This window comes from Macrobrachium rosenbergii, chromosome 8 (genome assembly GCF_040412425.1).
Source record: "Macrobrachium rosenbergii isolate ZJJX-2024 chromosome 8, ASM4041242v1, whole genome shotgun sequence".
NCBI lineage: Eukaryota > Metazoa > Arthropoda > Malacostraca > Decapoda > Palaemonidae > Macrobrachium > Macrobrachium rosenbergii.
Window position 1 is genome coordinate 68,506,498 of NC_089748.1, and position 22,875 is coordinate 68,529,372.

At 42.4% G+C, this 22,875-nt stretch overlaps 1 protein-coding gene across 6 annotated transcripts in view; it reads left to right on the forward strand.

The window, feature by feature from the left end:
• Positions 1-705: 705 nt before the first annotated feature.
• Positions 706-22,875, forward strand: part of LOC136840951 (RNA pseudouridylate synthase domain-containing protein 1-like) — a 28,255-nt gene continuing 6,085 nt past the window's right edge. For 2 of the 6 annotated variants that reach the window (XM_067107931.1, XM_067107930.1), the window contains exons 1-4: positions 1,510-1,646; positions 12,902-13,058; positions 13,794-13,874; positions 14,555-14,798. In XM_067107931.1, coding sequence (XP_066964032.1) covers positions 12,906-13,058; positions 13,794-13,874; positions 14,555-14,798 — 478 coding nt within the window. In that variant the 5' untranslated portion in view covers positions 1,510-1,646; positions 12,902-12,905. Of the gene's footprint in view, positions 744-1,509; positions 1,849-6,398; positions 6,422-12,901; positions 13,059-13,793; positions 13,875-14,554; positions 14,799-22,875 lie in introns of those variants that run through there. The other 4 variants (XM_067107935.1, XM_067107934.1, XM_067107933.1 and 1 more) reach the window with 4 other exon arrangements.

Genomic DNA, 22,875 nt, shown 5'->3' on the forward strand with positions numbered 1-22,875 from the left:
TATGATCCCCGAATCCATTTTTCTCCGAGTTTTTTTTTTAGTGTATTTAGAAACAAAGCTGATGTAGATTCCTGTTCCCTGTTGCAGCTGCTTTTGTTTCCTCATCTTTGACTTCGGGCGTCTCCTGATTTATGATGGATTCCCTACCTTCCTCATTTTCCTTCTGTTTAACTTGCCCTTGGTTAACGACTACGCTGTTTAGCATTCCTTTTCTAATTGGGCTCATTTCTGCCTTATTGGGCCTTTCCACGCTTTTGTTTTAAACATCACCCACTAGATTTTTATTTAGGGTTTGTATGTCTTCTATGATGCCCCATTGGTTACTGATTGTCACCTTGCTTTCAGCTATTTCTTCAATTCTCTCTTTTATCTTCGTATGATATGCAGTCTTTCCGTAATGCTTGTAGTTCTTCTCCCACTGGTTTCTATACTCTTTTTTTATTTTCTCTGTATTCCATCAAACACCATACTTTCCAAGTTCTTGATGTTCGTAGATTTTTCTTCTATCTCCTTTCTCATAGCACTTTCATCCTCCTGGCTTGTTGCCCATTTGTTCCTTATATCCTCTCTTACATTTTACACATATACTAAGGTTCTGGTTATTACTGTCACCCCAGTCTCTATCTTCTGTCTCTTTTACTTCCTCACAACATCTGCAGAGCCAATATACGCATTTTTCGTAGGTTCCTGGTTCTCAAGTGCTCACTCCACAAACACAGTTGCGGGCACACAACACAGTTCGTGTGAGTTGTAGAGCTTTTTAATTATTGATACTTTTACTTTTCAGCTCTTCTCTTTTATACTGTTATATTATTTAAACTGCCACTGAATTCCCTTGTTTTTTACAATTTTAAACGTCTTTACTTTATATGATAGTACATTAGACTGTTTATTTTAATCCTTGACCATTACCCTTTTCTACAACAAAGATCACCCAGAAGTTTGAGATGTTTCTAAATAAATAGTAACTAAATATTGTTAATAAATTTCTACTTTACTTTTAACCTTCCCCCTTTCATTTTTTACTGAGGCAGTACCATATTACTGGCTTTGACAACCAGCGCTTCCCAGGTTAAAAAAATTCTTAATTTTTAGGTCTAGTGTTATGTATTCCTCCAGTTTTTTGTCAGGGGATTTCAGGGTCTAAAGTAATGTCCTATTCTTTTGTTTTTTTGTAGGGTTTTACTGCTGAATAAATGTTCGGGGCTGTCCTCCACTTTGCAGATATCACAAATTTCGTCCTTTATTTACCCCGGAAGTTAGCCTTGAAGTCCAACATATTCAGCCTGACTCTCATTATCATACATGCATCATTTGTTTCAGGTTCCCTGATGCAATCAGTTTCCCAAAGTTTTCTGTGAGCCTCGTCTTCATTTCTTTCCTCTTCTCTTCCAATGTCTCTTCAACACCTTGCTTATTTTTTTATCTTTATTGCCTTTTCAATGCTTTTTCGACGTACTCTCTTATTCCAGTAAAATCTCTATGCTCTATTTAGTACATATGGTTCCTGGTTATGGTTACTGTTATTTTGGTTTATGAAGAGCTCTTCTTCCGTTTATTTGTGTTAGGAATGTTAGACTAATACGGCTGTGATCGCGAACACTATAGAACGAGGAACGAAAGTACTTCTGCAGTTTAATGGCTTGGTATCGTAATAATTCAAGCTTGCAGCCAATTGCTGTATTATTCCATGCTTACTAAGTTTCTGTAGAAAGTACGGGTGGTGAAACTGATACCTTAGCCAAGGTCCATAGGTAGCCTAACAGGCAAAGAGATGGTTAACTTACGGTCCCTAGCCTGTCTTACAGTGCAGTTCTGTTAAAACCAGCCTTGGATGAATTCTTTAACGTAAGGGCGTGTGATGACCATCAGCCTTGTTTTCCTTGTTAATTCATGCCTTGGATTTATTTTACCTTGATTTTTGTAGCCTGGCTAGGCTATCCTATGCTAAGCTTAGTCTAGAGTAGGCTGTAAGCACATTTAATTTTGGTACTCTGCTTAACCTGAGGGCTATCCGAAGCGTAGTCGGACGGTAGAACGTAAATTATAAAAACTACAGGGTAACTCCCCACAGATTATTACCTTGGAAGTTGATTTTTCCTATAACCTACTTTTAGTCTTGCTGATGATGGAGGTGGTGTTGTTTATTGTCAGTCAAATATTAATAGGCTAACTTCATATCTACCCAACATGGTTGGGTACCCTTTGGGAACGCAGGTTTCTGGGAGGGGGAAATCGTTGGGAGAAGGACTGGACTGTCATGTTGTTATGGAATGGGTCCGCACATGCACAAGTCATTAGGGAGCTATGTGTTCAAGAAGGGATTGGCTAAGGAAACCTGTTATAAAAGGAACTATACCAACCTAACGTACCCTAACCTAACTTAACATAGCAGGCTGTGTTACTTAGGCGTGCCCCAGTGAAGGAAACTCCACTTTTTACCAAAAGCTCCCTTACAACACTGCACATGTGTGATAGCATTCCAGGATGGCCAGCATACAAAAACATATCAGTTTTGATGTTAATTACAGGTTAATTACAGTCGACCCCAAAAGATAACAGTAAATTGTTAATAAGCAACCAAAATACTATAGGAAAAGTCAGTTTCCAAGTTAATACTCGATGCAGAGCAACCCCACAGTTCTACCCATAAATTTAGCCTCAAGTATTCTATTAGTACATTTACTTATCTTGTGGTTCATAGGCCTAGGATAGATAGTCTTATACATAGCCAGGTTACAAAAATTAAAGTCATATTAGTCTAAGGCATGAATTAAGAAAACCAGACTGGTGACTAAAATTCGGCTATGCCAGCTCACAGTAATGCCATGAGGCTATTAGAGCTAGGGACAATTTGTCTAATAATTAACCATGTATTTTCATACTACTCATCTTGTGGTTTACATATATTTGACCATTTTTGGAGCAAACCACTGGCTTTTAGGTTCCCTAATTCCTTTATTATATATAGTAATAATTGATGGGGAACCCCAAAGGGAAAACTGGGTTATTTAAGAGAGGTATTCAGATAAAAAATTAAAAACTGCATGAACAGGGATGATCTAGGAAGCATAAACCACAATTCAGGAAAATAGAAGGTTCATGGTCTTAATTAGTATGTCTCTAATACATGTTAAAATACAAACACTTCTCAAGGCCAGTTATTGGGATGCATCTCAGCATTACAGTACTGCACTCTGCTTATTCAGAATCTAACCTAACCTTGGGTGTCCTATCTTTGCCTCATAAAAGTGAAGTACAGAAATTCATCTCAACCTAAACTCACACAGGGTTCTCACTGGCAAGTCGTCGGGCATCCCCTGTTCCCGTCATAACTTTGCACAGAACATGTTCCTTTCTTTCAGGGTGTGAAGTACCTCTTGTCGTAATACTAATCATTCAGCTCAGTCAGAAGCAGCTTATATCACAGGAGGAAAGGGATTCATTAGTGAGAGGGATTATGGAACTTCCATTTGGATATAGTTGTTTAGTCATGATTTTGTAAATAAAGCTAGTGCCCTCACCATTAGCAAATGCAAGTAATACAGCCTTTGTTAAACTGAACATAGTGTATTGAAAACTGGGAGGAGTCAAGATACATCTGTGTACATTAGCATGAAAATGTATCTAGTTTTAATTGGTTGAAAATGATAGGTAATTATCATGTAACAGAAAAACAAAAATACTCCCATAAGTGCTAATGAATAGATCATCTGCTACAAACTTTTGTCACCCCAACTTCTTAAGAATTTACAGACCAGAACACCTCATAACAAGAACAATTGATCTAGAAAATAATGCAAATCTTCATATTTTTATCCTCAATACACAACTTACACACGTGCCTCCATTTTCCTATGAAAAAACATTGTGATCACAATTTGACCATTTTTAATACCAACTCAGTGCCGGTTAGGAATTAATTCATTGCAGCATTACTGAGCCAGATTTTCAAGGCATTCAAACAAACCACTAGGTATTTTGGGATATCTTAGGTTAGCATAATTTGTTTAAGGTGCATTATTTACAGTACTGATCATAGCTAACCTAAGGTATGGAGTCACATGCCATACCAAGGCTAGCCTATATCTGTTATACAGGGAATCATTGATAGTTTAACTATTAGACTAAAAGCTGCCACTAACATTCAGGTATAGTACCTGTGCAGGTTTGCCTGCAAAGTCAACCTGTACAGGCACACCTAAACATTGTTGTGAACAGCCTGCACAGTTTTTTCTGTCTGCGCAGGCAACCTGAGTAAATAGTTCATCTCAATTGATATGCCTGCGTCAAAATGACCTGCGCAGGCGTGCCTGACTGTTAGCATGGGGAAGTCACCTGTTTTGCTCAGTTCTCTCCCGTCCTAGAGTGGGGAGTTTGTTTATTGAATATAAGTGATTATACCTAAATTACTGATGTATCAGATTTGTTTTTTTAATAACTGATTGAAATTATTATACAGTGTTTATAATTTTGCAGTTTTTCTACAGGAAAAATAATTGTGTATAAGGAAGGCAGAAAGTGACAGGGTCATTCCAGATTGGTTTGAGATTTCACTGAAATCTATAAGAATGAGGCTTGTCTTGGGCAAGTAATGTATATAAACCATATATGCAAGGTAGTTTTAAATTAGGTCAATTATTCAATATACAGTAGCAAAGTACTGTAATGTAAAACAAGGATGGGCCTACTTTTGTTGATTCATGATTGTACATCATGTACATATTTCAGTTTTAAAATTATATTCATGATACAAAACAACAGTAGACTATGTACAGTGTTTATTCATTATTAACATCGTATCTTAACAGTGAATAATAACCATGCCTTCACTGGACGTCTTTTTTTAAGTGTTTATTATTTTTCGTTGCTATCAGTGAGCCAGTTTTTGCCAGAACATCATCTTTTGTCACAATGGCTGCTTCAGGGAACTGAGTAAAAGAAACTGTATTGTTAGTGGTGGAGCTATACTTGCACAAGTCTACCTGTGCAGGCAGACCTTCACAGGTATACCTGAATGTTAGTGGCAGCCTGAAAAGGTCGGTTATCCAAAGGCAGTCATATTAAAATCTAATATGTAGCAAAACTGAGCCAATTAGGTGAGGAGCTCTTTTTCCCCAAAAATGCTTAATATACCTATTTACACCCTTAGCTCATTATTGATGTGGTAATATTGGTTAGGGCAGGTGTAAATGATGATGAAGGATGGTTGTATATATAGTAATTTCTAACTAGATAAATGAACCACTTGGTTATCTTGCATTTTATGTATTTTGACCATTACATTCAGTGCAAACCACTTGATCTTGTGTATTCTCATCCCCACATATGTAATAATTATGGGAGAACTCCCATGGGAAACATGTAAAATAGCAAAATTAAACTTAGGAAATGATTGAAGTCTTTTAAAGTACTTAAATCTATAATTTTGGAACTTTGTATCCCCTTGGCCCGACTAAAAAAAAAGGAAATATTATCACCATATTTTAAATAAATTCACAAAAATTACCATCATTCAGCCCATGGTGATATTAAATTGTGCTGTCAAGAAATTGAAGTATTGTACACAAATTAAAGTGGGTTATGTGTAACTTTACCATTGCTAGATTGTATATGTGAATTGTTTGGTGTATCTTGAAACTATAGAGATGTAATATTTTTTCTTCTTTGTTTACATCTCTAGATAGCAGCACCTTTTAATATGCAGTGTATATTCATCCTGTGATGCATTCAAAATAAATATATACATAAGGCCTGGATTTTGGATATCTTTTATTTTAGAGTACAGTATATTTCACATAAAATACAATTTACGGGTATAAATTGTATCCATTTTATGAACAATACCCATTTTATTCTGTAATGATGTAATTTTGCTCATGCTTTAAACAATACCCATTTCATTCTATAGTGGCATAATTTTGCTCAGTGCTTCTCAGTTTGAACATTGTATTCCATAAGTATGGCAACTTCATTACTGTAATGAATACCTGTACTACATTTATGAATTGTAGTGGAAAGTAACAAAACAGAAATTTGTGGTTTTAACATCCAAAATGCTCCAGTTTCAGTTGTAATGAAGATATCCAGCTTTTCCCGAGAATCCCTGGACTCAGGAAACAATTACTGGCTTCACATGTAACCACCAGGTTGCCAGTTATTCCTCCAAAGAGAAATATCAGTTGCAAACAATGCATGGTTCCCTGTTTTTAATTTTTCTAGGTTTATATATACAAAGATGAGTTTGGTCCCTTGAGTGGTGTCAAACACAAACGCACACCCAGGCACTTTGTTTAGATGTTGTTTCAACATTGATCATAACAGGTATCCAGTGACAGCAGTTTTTACCCAATATAAGACAGAATAAGATGTATTGAATGAAAAAGTAACAATATTTATTCTACTGCTGTACTGTACTAAGGTAATAACTATTTCAGGAAACTGTTAAAAAAATTGTTGTTTACCATCCCTAAGGAAATATGAAGTATTCTTATACTTCAAGGAGTATAAGACTCTATAGAAATTTTATGTGGGGTATGATGCAATATAGATTTAAGGACACTTTGTGATAGGATATTAAACTAAAAAGGAAAAGAAAAACTTAAACTTTGCCATATTGCAATAATGTACAGTACCTTGAATTTGTATTTGATATTTACTCACTTTTTAATTACTCACTTTTTAATTTTTCTTGATTTCTCAAAATTCTTCATTAAAGAAAAAAATAATGTGAAAAGTCATGAACATTTTTTCCGTATAAGTAACTTAACAAGTAATTATATAGGTATAGTTTCTAACTCGCACAGCAGCTTAAATTTTGAAATTTGCAGTAGCGCTTCTATTGTTTTAGTGTAGGTGACTAACCCTGCCCACTTTCAGGGAGGAATAGGTACAGCACAGCTGAAGAGCTCAATTCGTTTCTGCTGGTTAACGACTGAACTCCTGTTATATGAGCAGCTTGATTTTGGATTTTTGTCGCTGGATGGTTGTATTTGATCTCCATTTTGGTGAAGTATTCATCTTTTTGGTAGCCTTCATGCTATTTATAGATACTTTAGGGGTTTTTTTGGACCTGTTTTTTCACTGATTAAGACATTTATTTATGGACTGTGTCTGACTCTAGTGCATCCAGTATTCGTTTTTGCAGTCTATGCAATAGTAGACTGACAAAAGCCTCATACGATTCACATACTATCAGTATTAATTGTAGGGGACAGATTTGCACAATTGATTTGACTTGTGATGAATGCAGGGACTGGGATCAGGGAAAATGGAAGGTGTTAAAAGCTCATTTAGACAAGCTTGAGAGAGACAGGAAAAGAAAGGCAGATGCTAGAGCCGAAGCTAGGAATTTAGCTAGCCTAGAATCTACTCCTAAATTGGGTGTAGCCGATTTGCCTGTTGTGTCTTTTCCTGTAACTGTCCTTCCTCTCATAACCAGCCCTCCGACTATTCCACCTAAACGTTTACCTGGCTTCCATGCTTCCGACCCCAATCCCATTTCCAGTCTTGAAGCCTATTTTGACCAGACATTCTGCCTGATTATGAATACTGTTGCCCAATTAGAGGCATCCATCAAGGTTCTCATGGACAAAGTGAGTGAAAAAGGTGCAAGTGCAGCGTCAGTGGAGGAGGTGGCTGCTTGTCCCGCTGACACTCCTAGACGAAGGTCCCTGCCAGACTCCCCTAAACCTAGGAGGAGGCATACTGGAAGTCCAAGGGAGGTCAGTGGGGTTTGCCCACAGGTAGTCGCCCCCTCAGTCGAGCCTGTTGTCCGGTCCCAGGTCTCGGTGGACACCCATTGGAAAGGCATCCAAAAGGATGTACATCAATTATCCTCTAGTGCTTCAGATTCCAGTCAGGACAAGAGGCGGTGATGGCACTTTCCTGATGAGTCTCGGCCTTTAAAGAGGTGGGTAGCAGTTGCAGATCGCTCATCTCCGCTCCCCTGTAAGCGGTTCAAGGAACCTGAGCACAGCCCCCAGCCTTCATGTAGCTACCGGGACAGTCCGGAGCGCTTTTCTCCTGAGTGTCCCGTTGAAGAGCGCCAGTATTTGGCGCCAAATCACCTATCCAGTTCCCGGAAGTGTCCATTGTCTTCCTCTAAGCATCCATTGTTTGTAGAACGACCATCTGCTTCTCCCAAGTGCCCAGCAGCTCTTGAGCTCCCAGCAGTTCCTGAGTGCCCATCACCAGCTTCTGAATGCTTGGTGCCATCTCCAGTTCGCTTGGTGCCAGCTGCCAAGCACCCGGCGCCATGTTCCAAGCACCCTGCACCACGTTCCAGGCACCCAGCGCCACCTCTTCAGTTGTCTGCTTCAGTTTCTCTCGCGCCCATGGTGCAGGACTCTTCGCTGGCGCCCATTCAGCACCAACTCATTGACATTCTGGGCCTTTTATAGAAGACGCCTGCAGTAGCAAAGGACCCTCCGGACTTGGCTCCTCCAATTTCATCAGATGATGAAGTTCTCAACCAGGAACCTTCTCCCACAGCTTATGCACCTCTCCCCAGATATTTCTTGGTCTCTTTTCTGACTTTCTTCACTCCAGCTGCCCCAACTTCTCTTGCTTCTACCTTTATGATGAGGAATCAGCTTGATGAGAGTTCCAGGCTTCCCATGATGGTTCTGTCCTCCTCGTCCAGGAAAGCCTTGAGTGAGATCGGAGTGTGGCTCTTGGAGAAGAGGGAACAAGGCAAGGCTGTCTTCTGTTCTCCCTCTCGACTTTCACGAAGGAGGTACTTCTCTTACGCCACTGGAGAAGTTCCTTCTGTGGGAGTCACTGCCTCCTCCCAGGGGGACTTCTCTGGCCTTACTGATTCGTTGTGCAGAACGCCTTTCGCACCAGTGAAGATCTTGTTCTTGTCGACGCAGCTTGACCATCTAGTGAGGAATATTTTTAAAGTGTTTGAAGTGTTAAGCTTTTTAGATTGGACCATAGGAGCACTTGCAAAGAAGATTGGAGACTGTTGTGATCTTGCATGGGACTTGTCTTCAGCCTGGCTGGGTGTCCATTCTTACACGGACAAAGCCCTGGAATTGGTTTGCTTTGTTTTCTCTGGGGGCGCTAAAGAAGAGGGAACTTTGGTGTTCATTCGCCACCAAGGGATCACTACCACCCAGAAATCTGCTCTCCTTTCTTCACTGCTGGATCATCATCATCTTTTTCCTTTGGCCACAGTACAGGAGATAGACTCAGACCTCAGAAAAAGTCCACCCAAGATCTGGTTCAGTCAGCCAAACATCCCAAGGAGTCAACCTCGTTTGTCACCAAGATGGTCTCTCCTCTCCAACTCCAACAGCAGTCCTTTCATGACAGTAGAGCAAGGTTCAAGTCCAGCCTCGTTCAAACTTGCGCTTGGTTAGATCAGTTAAAAAGACCAATTCCTCTTCTCGAAAGTGAAAATTCAGTCCGCATAACAATGGGAGCCAGACTTCTCCATTTTTGGGAGAAATGGGAGGTCAGAGGTGTAGAACCATGGGTTTTGAAGGTTTTGAGAGAGGGCTACTCCATTCCATTCAGGGAGAAGTCTCCCTTAGTGTCGATGCCCATCACACTGACAGCCTACTCAGTGGGTTCAGAGAGGTATTCAGCCTTTTTGGAAGAGGTCTCTTCCCTTCTCAGGAAGAGAGCTGTAGAGATGGTTGAGGATGTCAACACAGGGTATTTACAACTGTATGTTTGTGGTCCCCAAGTCATCGGGGCTTGGAGACTTGTCCTTGACGTCAGTGCCTTGAATTTCTTCATTCAAAAGACAAGATTGAAGGTGAAAATGAACCAATCAGTCTTATCCTCCATTCACCAGGGCGATTGGATGATAACCATTGATATGCAGGATGCACATTTCCATATCCCCATGCGTCTGGACTCCAGGAAGTATCTCAGGTTCGTGTTCCAGGGCAGAGTTTTTCAGTTTCGAGCTCTGTGCTTCGGCCTCTCTGCAGCTCCTCAAGTCTTTACTCATGTTTTTGCCCCTCTCATGAAGTGGCTCCACCTCTTGGGCATCACCATCTCCCTATATCTAGACGATTGGCTTCTTTGCTCTCCATCAAGGGAAAAATGCATGGAGGACCTACGGAAGACGCTCCTCCTCAGCCAGGAGCTGGGTTTACTTGTCATCTTACAAAAGTCACAATTGACTCCACTTCAGATGGCTTGAAGTTTTCTCTCTCCCGTCCTGTTCAACCAACAGGTGGATGAGTCTCTTGGGAACCCTCGCATCCATCGAGGGTACTGCAATTCTTCCTGAAGGCCAGTTGGAACAGAAAAACGCATCCAGACTCGTTCATCTTTCCAATAACTAGAAATCAAGGACTTGCAGTGGTGGCTATCAGAAAGAAGGCTTTTAGAAGGGAAGTCACTCCTTCCTTTGAGCTCCAGCCTAGCCTTGTACTCAAACGCATCAGATCTGGGTTGGGGAGCTCTTGTGGAAGACTTGGAAGTTTCCGGGATTTGGTCCCCAGAAGAGAGGAAACTTCACATCAACGTAAGGGAATTGAAGGCAATGCATTTAGGCCTTCAATCATTTGCAAAAGCGACTTTCAGCAAAGCAGTAGCGGTCCACTCAGACAACACCACCGCTCTGTCTTACATCAAGAATCAGGGAGGCACTCACTCTTTCTCCCTCTTTGAAGCAACGAAGGACCTTCTTTTTGAGTGAAGAAGAATCAGACCAAGATAGTCACAAAATCATTCAGGGCAAGTTGAATGTTCTAGTGGATGAGCTAAGTCGTCGCAGACAGGTCCTTCCCACAGGGTGGACTCTAAACCCATAGTTCTACACCAACCTGTAGAAACTGTGGGGAATACCCTCTATAGACCTGTTTGCAACGTTGAGAAACCACCGCCTCCTGATGTTTTGCTCTCCAGCTCCAGACCCTCTGACATGGGCGACAGATGCCATGCTCTAGGATTGGTCAAACTTGGACCTGTATGCCTTCCTGCCATTCAGCATGGTCAGGGAAGTTTTAAACAAGATTTTAAAGCCATCGTAATAAATCTATGACCCTCGGAAGGAGTGGTTCCCGGTCCTCTTCAAGCTTCTAGTAGGCTTTCCAAGACTCCTGCCATAGAGACCGAGTCTCCTCAGACAGCCGCATTTCTGACGATTCCACCAAGGACTATTCCCCTCTTGCTCTGACAGGCTTCAGACTGTCAGGAGACTTGTTAAAGGGAAGGGCTTTTCAAGACCAGCTGCAGAGGCGACTGCAAAGTTTAGACGTCAGTCTTCTTGTAGGGTCTATCAGGCCAAGTGGGCTGTCTTCCATGTCTTTTCTTCTTCTCAAACCACTGTAACACAAATTGCAGATTTTCTGCAATTTTTGGGACTTCTAGAGGTTTGTCTTCTTCTACTATCAAAGCATACAGAGCCATGCTGGGCTCTTGACTTTAGACACGGAGGCCTGGATCTGTCGTCTAATCAGGATATTAGCAATTTAATTAAGTCCTTCGACACAGTTAAGCAGAGGAAGACAGACTCAGTTGCCTGAAACCTGGACATAGTCCTTAATGGCTTTTGGGCCATCCTTTTGAGCCCCTTTGTTCCATTTCTTTCAGAGATTTAACAAGGAAAACTTTTTCTTGTTGCTTTGGCTACGACCAAAAGAGTCAGCAAGCTGCAGGCCACAGATAAGAGTTAGATTCTCTCAAGGGGATGCAGTCTGCTCATTTACTCTTGGTTTTCTGGATAAGAACGAGACTCCCTCCAAGCCCTGGCCCTGTTCTTTCATCATCAAGAATTTGATGGAAATTCTTGGCCCAGAAGAAGAAGAGAGAGATCTTTGCCCTGTAAGGACATTGAGGTATTACCTGAATAGGACTGAGAGGATCAGAGGCACCTCTAGCAACCTTTGGTGCTCTGTAAAAATCCTTCCCAACCACTTTCCAAGAATGTATTGTCATTATTTTTAAGAGACATTATCTCTGAGTCACACTCGAGAATTTGGGAGGACTGTTTGCTTGCTTTTAAAGTTAAAGCCCATGAGATTAGGGTTGTTGCTACCTCGTTGGCTCTTAGACATAACTTGTCTATCTCTGCGATTCTACAGTCCACCTATTAGAAGTGTAAATCAATATTTGCAACACATTATTTATGTGAAGTGGAGACAGTGTTCAAAAACTGCAGTACCCTGGGTCAGTTCTCTGTGGCTGGCATGGTGTTGGGGGAGGATGCATAGGGGTTATTCCTTCTATGCTGTATCTCTTCACCTTGATATAGGGTGTCGAGTCTTGGGGAGCCTGGGAGTACTGTGTACCTGGAGCACCCGCCAGATTTTTAGTGGACGGGTAGTGGTTTTTATTTTATGTGTAGGTGGCAGCTTTGTCTGGTTTTATTTATTGTGGTACTGCACCCAGGGCAAGGACACTTATTGATGCTTTGCTAGCCATCAGAATATTCCATTGCTGCAAAGCTCCCACCTAAGTAGCGGCACTCCATGGCTATACCACCACACCACTACAGGTTAAGATAGCTCTCTTACCAGGTAAGGTTACAACAAGCATCTTACCAATGCTAGCTACCTTTCTATTTCAAATTCATTACCATTCTTGAATGGTTTGGGGTAGAATATGTCCATGTATCCCACCTCCTATCAATATGGGATTCAGCTATATAATTACTGTACTTGGTAAGTTACTTATATGAAAATGTTATTTTCATGATAAAATTAAGTTTCATATATACAGTAAATACCAAGTAATTATAAAATCATAGCCCTCCCTCCTCCCCTCTCATGGACATAGGACACAAACGAGCTGGGCTCTTCAGCTGTTTTATAGCTATTCTTCCCTGAAAATGGGCGGGGCTAGTCACCTCCACTAAAACAATAGAAGCGCTACCGCGAATTTCAAAATTTAAGCTCCTGCATGAGTAAGAAAAAGTAATTATGTATTTAATTGCCAGGTGAATGGAGTGGTTTTATGGACTTGGGACCATTATAATTGATGGTATGGTTGTCATAGGTTGGCATCGGTTTAAACGCAAAGTAGTACATCTACTGATTGGATTTGTGAGGCAAAAACTTGGGGATAATGTATCACCTACAATACAAGATATAAAGGTAAGGCTATAGCAACCAACTTTCTATATAGTGTCACCATTGGCTTTTACTCATGTGCCTTACTACAAGAACATTGTGACAATATCTATAAACAGTATTTCTGCAATCAAAATACTGTATATTTAACAAATAAAAATAACACTAGTTCAAATATTTTTTTTTACAAAAAACAAAGATAATGTAGGTACTATATTGCAATAATTTTATTTACTGATTGTCAAAAGATTAGTATAGTTGTGCAGTATTTAATGACTGTGAAAAACATGTTAGGAAAATTTTTTTAATCACAATGTGAAAAACATGTTAGGAAAATTTTTTTAATCACAATGGAATATTTTGTGGAATGTTTTGCTTATTTTGAAAACTTTCTGAAGTACATTACTTTGCTTAATTTTTTGCTGTATTTTGTTATCTTTCCAAAGTAAATGTTTATATGTAAGATTAATGATTAAGATAATATAACTCCATCCTATTTGAACACATGCTGTAAATGTAGTGAGCTCTAGTTGAAAAAAATGGTTAAGTGTCATAGGCGTACAGGGTTTAAAGTAGAGCATACATGCGAGATTATTTCTTGCCATCTGTTCACTTTCTTTGTTATTAGATTTTTAAAATTTTATGAGGACCCTTAAACATTTGTAGGATTTGATTCTGCAGAATTGTAAGGGATAGGATATTTTTCTAGAGTAATTTCATTACATGGGACATGTAAGCCATTCCATCTTTTCTCAACAGGTGATGTACCAAAGTCCAAACTACATATTGATTAATAAACGATATGATGTCTTAATCAATAGCGATTCACCAGAAGATGAGGTAAGAGTTTGTTGACTTGTAATGCACTGCCTGTTTTCAACAATGTTCCTGATAATTAATGAGGTTTTGAGATTAAGTATATTGAATGATATGAAAAGATAATATATTGTAAAGTCATTTTCCATACTTACGGCAGTATATTGAACTGTTTGCAAAGATAACTTTTTTAGAGTTTATGGTAATCAGGCTGTTGATATTGTCATGAAGGTTTTCTCGTGTAGAATGTGGAAATTATGTTCAACAGTTGGTAATGTTTTAGAACTCCTGTTCAGTCTGTGGACAGTATGTTGAACAATTTGCAAAAATTATCTCTGAATTTGGACAGTATATTGAACAACTTGCTATTTTATTTTCAAACTTCTTGAAGAATTTTAACAGTATACATTGAACAGTTTCGTAACAGTATTTTATTGTAAAGCCTTTTACTTATGTTTTGGATAAGATTTTTAACAGTTTGCAAGGCTCTTAGCCTTTTTTTGTCTTTATGTGCTGTATAGAATTTGAAATTTAGATATTGTAGTGCACTTTTAATGCTGAGTAACCTAGCATTTAGTGCAGTGCTTGGTTTGTAATCTTGAGTGTATTTTTCCACATCTGTAACTTCAGGGCTTTACAAACAGTGTCATATAGAGTACTATACATATGTAGATTTTTTGTATGATTACTAACTCAATTTACAGGTGACTGTACAAACTCAGTTGCGACGTATTTTTCCTGACTTGGCTAACCCAAGGCTTGGTCATGAATTTATGTTTGCTCATCGTCTAGATTATGCTACCAGTGGGCTGATGTGCATTTCGGTTCATAAGAAAGCTGCTGGAGCTATTACCAAGTGCTTTGTTCATAAGCGTGTTGATAAATACTACTTAGCTCTTGTAAGAGGCCATGTATCAAAAGAGATGCTTGATGTTTACCTTCCAATTGGTGAGTAATTTTTTTGAGATTTGACCTGTGTAGTACTTAGTATTACTGTATTTGGAATTAATCTTATCTATTGTTTAGGTTAACTTATATCTTTGCACCATTATGTGCGATTGGCATACAAAATAGAAAAAATATCGCTTGGCAAACCAGCTAGGACTGTCTCTGTAATCACCTGTTTCCCACCAGGTGTTGCTGGAAATTTTATGTTCTTGTCAGAATTCTTCATGCTGTATCTTTATGCAGACGGTGTGAATTGGCGTCAGTAATAATTTGATAATTTCTGGCTAATTTTCCCTTGTACGGTATTTTGCCTTTTTTATGTTTTAGCATTATGTCACCTACAACAAGCAGAGATGAAAGCATTAGGCTATATAGGAAAGTTTGTGGAAATCGTATGTTTTGGTTTTACAGGATGACCATGTAGCCAATGTTAGCCTTGCTGTTGATGCAGGAGTGTGGTTTTCTTTATGTGAAGATAATGAGTGATTTGATGAGAGGATAACAATTTTGTGAAGTATTGGAAGATTCTAGAGGCCAATAGTTTACTTAGACAGTTCGCTGGCCTGTAGACCTCAAGAACCTTTACACTGTCTTAGGATGTATTGGAGCAGATTAGGGGCCATTCTGAGAAACATTTGATGCCAGGGAGTTGAAAGGTAAACAACCTACAGCTTTTGCAGTTTGGAATGGTCTTACACAAGCAGATAATCTAGTCAGAGACAATAGGATTACAGTCTTTCCTGACAATTCAACTTCTCAACTCTTACCTAAGATGACAAAGAAACTTCTTTCTCCTTTGGACAGAGTCCAGCAACATGATTCCTTTACCTTGTTTTGTTCTAGGGAAAAACATTGTTATTGAAGACCAACTCAGCTGAAAGGGCAAGGTCTTCAGTCAGATAGTCTCCTCTTCTTCAGGTTTGCCAGAACCTCTGGGGAGACCCAAACACCAGTTTGTTCATTACTGCCCAAAATACTTCGCTCCCAGGATCCTCAGGCATGGGTAGTTGATACCTTCCTTCAGAATGGTCAAATCTAGACCTTTATACTTTTCCTCTGTTTGCTGTTTTGAGGAAATACTCAAGGTATGAGCTTTACAGAACACAAGGATGATTTTGATAGCTTGTTGGTGGCCCCAAAGGGAATGGTTACCCCTACTTTCTTTCCTGGTGGTAGATGTTCCTCGTCTTCTTCCATTCAGGAAAGCCCTTTTCAGACAGTCTTATTTGAGAAAATTCCATCAAACCTCTGCTTGCTTCATCTGATCACATGGGGATTGTCATTGTCTGTTACAAGCTAAGGGCATTTCTAGCAATCCTTAAGTCTAGAAGGCCCTCCACTGCTCGACTTGTGTATCAATAACAGTGGTCAGTTTATTGATCTTTGTGTTGGTCCAGAGTAATATCCAGCACCCATTCACTAGATAGCCTGTTCAAGTCCTGCCAATATCTCAGGTATGTAAAGCAGTTTTCTGTCAGCAGTCAAAGGATACTGCTTTACATTGCATTCAGTTCTGCATCATGCTGACTGGAATATCGCCCACAATTTAAAGTTTGAAGAGGTTTTCTATCTTTTGCGCTGGAAATTTCAACCCTCCTATCATGGTTTACGATGAAATTTAAGACGCAGTCACCTTTCTTTTGGCTCTTGCTGTGGCAATGTGTGTTAGTGAGCTTCAAGCCCTTTCTTGTATGTAGGCTTTGTTCTAGTGGCAACTTCTCTCTTTTCTTTCCTTGCTTAGGAGAAAAGATATGTAAATGAAAGCCTTCCCGTATTTGTGACCGTGCCTGATTTAACTGATTTGGTAAGCAATGCTGAAGTGGCTGTCTTATGTCCAGTTAGAACTCTCAAGGGTTTATATTAGTGAGCTTCAAGCCCTTTCTTGTATGTGGGCTTTGTTCTAGTGGGAACCTCCCTTTTCTTTCATTGCTTAGAGAAAAGATTAGAAGTGAAAGCCCTTCCCATATTTGTGGCAGTGCTTAATTTAATTGCTTTGGTAGGCAAGGAAGAAGTAGTTTTATGTCCAGTTAGAACTCTTAAGTGTTTACCTGGACAGACATAAAACTTTAAGAGGAGGAGTCAGTGCACATAGAGTTTATTTTTACCAACTTTGAAATAATCCTCATGGCTTCCTTACCACAAGCACATCTTTATATCCTTTAACACCTTTTGCTAGAGAAGGATGTCATGCAGCTCAGGGGAGGTGTAGCTGTTGTTGACCCATATTTGCGAAATGTTAAAATTGAGCATGAGGTGTAAAGCCCTTAGTCCTATCGTTGCAGCAGGGACACTTTCTCCTGAACAAGATATGATAGTAACCTTGCTTTCTGTCTTATCGTTAGTTAGGAAATCCCACTATTGAATTTGGGAGCATGAAGGTACATTGGTGTATAGGAATGCACCTTCATATATGAAGGTGGTAGTTTTCTTTAGTTCTGGACTGTCGGTTATGGGCTTTCGACTCAGGCACAGGAGTCACAAGTACCCTACAAGGTAGAGTCCCTTTTTCCCTGTAAGGATCCTCTGACAAGTCTCGCTACTAAGTCCTTACAATCTGTTGTGGTTCCATCTGATGACAGTACTTGCCAAAAAGGATCACACAACAGGCAGGAATGTTGAGAAGCTATTTTCCCCTCATTAAAAAGCTTTTAGTTCGCTTGGCTGAACATTGTTTCTCTGGCCGCACTAACCCAGCATCCTCATTCAGTGTAGTACTGTAGTCAGCTAACTTTAACAGTAGGCAAGATTCATTCCAAATAATAATAATTTTGTTCATGACACTTACCTGACAGATATATATATAGCTGTATTCTCCGAAAGGGACTGACAGAAATTCAAAACTTACGACACACGCAGATGGGCCAGGTGGTTAGTACCCATTCCCGCCGCTGGGAGGCGGGCATCAGGAACCATTCCCATTTCTATTCAGATTTTTCTGTCGCGGTATTGTCAACACCTGTTGTCAATACCTCCGCCCCTTTCGTTTAAACTTTTCCACTAAGTATTCTGATTGTCTTTTGGTTTTTGACGTTGGCTTTGTGGATAGGCATACGCTTCTTTGGACTGTTTTGATTTTGGTTTTGGCTTTTCCTTGAACAAGATTTCTGGATCTAGTTCTGCTAGTTTCAGGGTGTGTGTTGTGAAGGAGTGTAGGTGAGGCTACAGCTTGTTGACCCTCACACAGTGCATGAGATGTAGAGGGCATGTCTGTATGTTGGATGATCGCTGCAAGGAGTGTGAATCGTTGCCTGATTCTGATTGGAAGGCTTACGATTCTTATGTTCGCAAAGCTAGAGCGTGATCGTAAGGAGGTCTTCTCCAGGAGTGTGTCGGTAGGTGGGAGTCAGGGCATTAATTTATCTCCTGTTAACCCTACTAATGCTTCTCCTTTCCTGTAGAGTCGCCTTCTAACCCTGTGATTATGTCTGCGGAAGGTAATGCCCTTGCGCAGATTTTGAACTCCATTCGTACTTTGGAGTCTAAGGTGTTGGCGATCAAAGTGCAGTGAAGTGTAGTGATCCCCAGTGTTGTGGAGGGGCGCCAGATCGGCCCTATAATGCCTCTGGGCTAGACCTCTGCCGAACTCCCAGGACTTGGGAATGGGCATGTCGAAAGCCGCAGAGGGTTACGGGGACCCCCACCGATCTGGCGCCCCTTCGCAGGCCTTGTTGACGTCTCCCAGGCTGCCATGATCGCGCTCGCGCACGGATCCTTAAGATTGCTTTTTCGTCCTCCGAGGCGCCCTCTCCCACTTAAGGGGTCACGTTCGGTTGGACTCTTCGTCCTTTCAAGAGGAGCCGCGTTGAAGAGGACGCTTTCTCCTTTTCTCGTGCCTTGGAATCTTCTCCACTGGCTGCGAGATTTGCCGCAGAAGAGGACCAGATTTCTTCGGAGGAGGACGTTGCTGAACGCCCCAGCCGCACTCAAGAAGAGAGCCCCTGTCGCTTTGGATAGAAGGAGGAGGACGTCTCTTCCCCTCTTCTTCTCATAAGAGCAGCCCTTCTCCTGAGAGGGCTTCCTCTCCCTTCAAGCGTCTTATCCAAGATATGCAGCGGCAGTTAGCTTCCTTCGCTGCTAAGGAGAAGGAGCCTCGTGGCGCCGCAAGGATTTGTCGCTGCCAGTTAAAAAAGATCTAAGAGGTCTCCCTCTCCTTCTCTTCGCTCGTCTCTCCCCCTGCGGTTTCTCGTAGTCGCCCTCATCGTTCTCTGCGGATCATCAGCTCTCCTTGCCCCGTCGTGACTCGCTGGTTGATCAGGACGCCCTCTTGCAGCTAGGCTTGCCGCTAGTAAGAGTTCGCGCCAAGACGCTCTTCTTGCCTCTCCTCCTGCTTCTCGCTCGTTTTGACGCTCGCAGGACGCTCCCCAGACGCTTCGTTATTCCCGATCCCTGCATGACGCTCTTCAGGACTCTCGTCAAGAAGCTCGCGGCGCTCGCCAGGACTCGCCAGGGCGCCGGCAGCTTGTGAGACAGGACGCTCTTCAGGACGCCGGCTGCTTTATGAAGCAGGACGCCATCAGGGCGCTGTCGCCAGACGCTCCTCAGGGCGCTCGTCAGGGCGCCGGCAGGGCGCTCCTGTACGAAAGTTGTTCCGAATTTTCTGCGGCTTCTTCCCACGAAAGAGGTCTCTGGGCCGAATGGGACCCAAAGGTCTTTTGTCTCTCTAGCCCCGGAAGACTCTCCTGTCGCTCCTGTCGAAGAGGCTGATTTGTCTCAGGAGTCGGACTCTGCAGAACAAGAACAGCCCCCTCTTTCGTCTTTCTCCGACTACCGGGTTTTGGCTAGCATGCTTAAGGAGCTTTTTCTGATAAATTTCAGCCTTCTGCTCCTCTTCCCCTCCTTCGCAGTTAGCTTCTTCGAAGGTGAGGAAATCGCCCGGCTTCCTACAAATGAAGACTTCTCTGGCTACTAGAAAAGCTCTCAAGAGAGTCAATGCGTGGATGGAAGATAGGAAGTCTCAAGGGAAATCTTCCTTCGCTCTCCCCCCGTCTAGATTGTGCGGGAAAGCTGGAATGTGGTATGAGACGGGAGAGGAAATTGGCTCAAGAGTTCCTTCTTCCTCTCAAGGTGATTTTGCGAGCCTCGTTGATGCGTCAAGGAGGTCTCTTCTTTCTTCGGCGAAGGTGTCTTGGACTCTTTCTGAGACCGACCACCATCTGAAAGGCCTTTTCAAGTCTATGGAGGTTTTTAACTTTCTGGACTGGTGCTTGGGGCCTTGGACTTAAGGACTCGTAGGTCAGGATTCTATTTCTCTGGGGGAGCTGTCCAGTGTACTGTCGTGCATGGACAAGGCCGTCAGGGATGGCGCTGATGAACTGGCTTCACATTTTGGTACAACCCTCCTAAAGAAGAGGGCTTTGTACTGCAATTTCGCTGCCAAGTCAGTTTCTCCTGTTCAGAGGGCTGAGTTACTTTTTGCCCTCTTTCTAGCCATCTCTTCCCCAGCCGCTTGTCAAGGATCTCGCCTCCAGCCTTAAGGAGAAGGCTACTCAGGATCTCCTTGCTCAGTCTTCCAGACGCCCTAGTGTCCCTTCTACGTCTTACGCAGGACTTCCCCGAAGAGACAGAAGCCCTTTCGTGGGAGATCTTCCTCCTCTAGACCCTTTTCGCGAGGAAGAGGTCTCTCCAGAGGCGGAGCCCCTTCTTCCCAAAGGGGCAAGAAGTGACTTTCTCACCTCCAGACACCAGTAGGAGCCAGGCTTCTCCTGTTTTTCGGAAGCCTGGAAAGTAAGAGGGGCGGATTCCTGGTCCTCAATGTAATCAAAAAAAGGTTACAGGATCCCGTTCCTCAAAACCCCCTGTCCTCTACTCCCAGAGATCTGTCGCCTTCTTACCATCCGGAGAAGCAACAGATCCTTTTAGATCTGCTGGAAGAAATGATCCAGAAGAGGGCCATAGAGCGAGTCCTGGATCTGGAGTCTCCAGGTTTTTACAATCATCTCTTCCTGGTTCCAAAACAGTCAGGGGGGTGGAGACCAGTCCTGGACGTCAGCAGACTGAACAACTTTGTCGTCAAAGAGAAGTTCAAAATGGAGACGCCCCAGTCGGTTATCAATGCACTGCGACCAGGCGATTGGATGGTCTCTCTCACCTACAGGGCGCGTATTTTCATGTCCCCATTCATCCTCAGTCGAGAAAGTATTTGAGGTTTGTCCTTGGGGGAAGAGTGTACCAGTTCAGAGCTCTCTGTTTCGGACTGAGTACAGCTCCTATGGTATTCACAGTCCTGATGAGGAACGTTGCCCGGCATAAGGATATCGCTCTATCTAGACGACTGGCTCATCCGAGCCACATCGGAACAAAGGTGTCTGGAGGACTTGCATTCAACTTTGAAACTGACAAAGTCCCTGGGACTTCTTGTGAATTTAGAGAAGTCGCATCTGATCCCTCTCAGTCCATTCTTTATCTGGGGATTCGGATGGATTCAGCGGGTTTTGAGCCTTTCCATCCCAGGAACGTCAGCAGCACTGCTTCAAGTAAAAGTTTCAGCCTTCCTGGGGAAAGAAACATGCTCGGTGAGGGAATGGATGAGTCTGCTGGGGACCATTTCATCACTGGAGAAGTTTGTTTCCCTGGGGAGGTTGCATCTCAGACCCTACAGTTCTTTCTTGGGACAACTGGAAGAACAAGGAGGACTTAGACGAGTCTCTCAGGATCTCTCTCTCTGTCAAGGACCATCTTCGGTGGTGGCTCGATCCTTTAAAGTTGGCAGAAGGGTCTCTCTCTATCTTCAGAGCCCCGACCTAGTGTTGTTTTCCGGCGCGTCCATGTCGGGATGGGGAGCAACACTAGGGGAGGAAGTGTCAGGCACCTGGAAAGGGGAACAGGTGTCCTGGCACATAAATCTAAAAGAACTGAAAGCGATTTTCCTGGCTCTTCAGTTCTTGAAGATCAAGTTGCAGGTCGGGTGATTCAAGTCAACTCCGACAACGCCATCGCCCTGGCGTGCCTCAAGAAACAGGAGGTACTCATTCTCGGTCCCTGTTCTTGATCGCCAAGGAGATCCTGCTATGGGCACATTCTCGCCAGGTGACGATTCTCACTGCGTTTTGTAGCAGGGGTCGAGAATATGCACGCCCGACCTTCTCGAGTCGACAACATCAGCTTCTGCCAACAGAATGGACTCTGAACGCAGAAGTGTGTCAGGATCTTTGGAAGCTTTGGGGACGCCCCTGGTGGACGTTTTACGACTTCAAGGACCACAAGGCTGCCCCTTTACTGCTCTCCAGTTCTCGACCCGGAGCCCTAGCAATAGATGCCTTTCTCTGGGACTGGAAGGGTCTAGATCTGTACCTTTCCCATTCAAGATTCTGGGGGAAGTCGTCAGAAAGTTTGTAGCCTCAGAAGGGACGAATGACTTTAATCGCTCCTTTTTGGCCTTCAGCAGAATGGTTCCCAGAGGTCATGTCTCTCGTGGTGGACTTTCCAAGAACGCTTCCTTTGAGAACAGATCTTCTCAAACAACCCCACTTCGAGAGGTACCACAAAAATCTTCCCGCTCTGAGTCTAACTGCATACAGACTATCGGAGTTGCTCAGGCGAGAGGTTTTTCTAGACCAGTGGCTAAGGCGATCGCTAACGCCAGGAGAGCCTCTTCCAGCGCAGTGTACCAGTCCAAGTGGATCATTTTCAGGAAGTGGTGTAAACTTAAGGGAATTTCCTCCACCACGACCTCTCTTTCCCAGATAGCGGACTTCCTTTTTTATCTGAGAAAGGATTTGAACCTGGCAGTCCCTACCATCAAAGGCTAGGAGTATGCTGTCAACGGTCTTCAGGCATAGAGGCCTGAACTTATCGGACAATAAAGACCTTCATGATCTTCTTAGGTCTTTTGAGACGTCTAAGGTAGCCTCCCCTAAGTTACCTTCGTGGAATTTAGATGTGTTCTAAAATTCCTGATGTCGAAAGAGAGGTTTGAACCTTTAAATTCTGCTTCCTTCAAAGATGACAACCAAAGAAAGCTATTTTCCTAACTGCTCTGGCGACGGCGAAGAGAGTTTAGTGAACTTCAAGCGTTCAGCAAGATTATAGGTTTCAGAGGCCCTGATGCTGTCTGTTCTCTGAGCCCTATTTTCTTGCT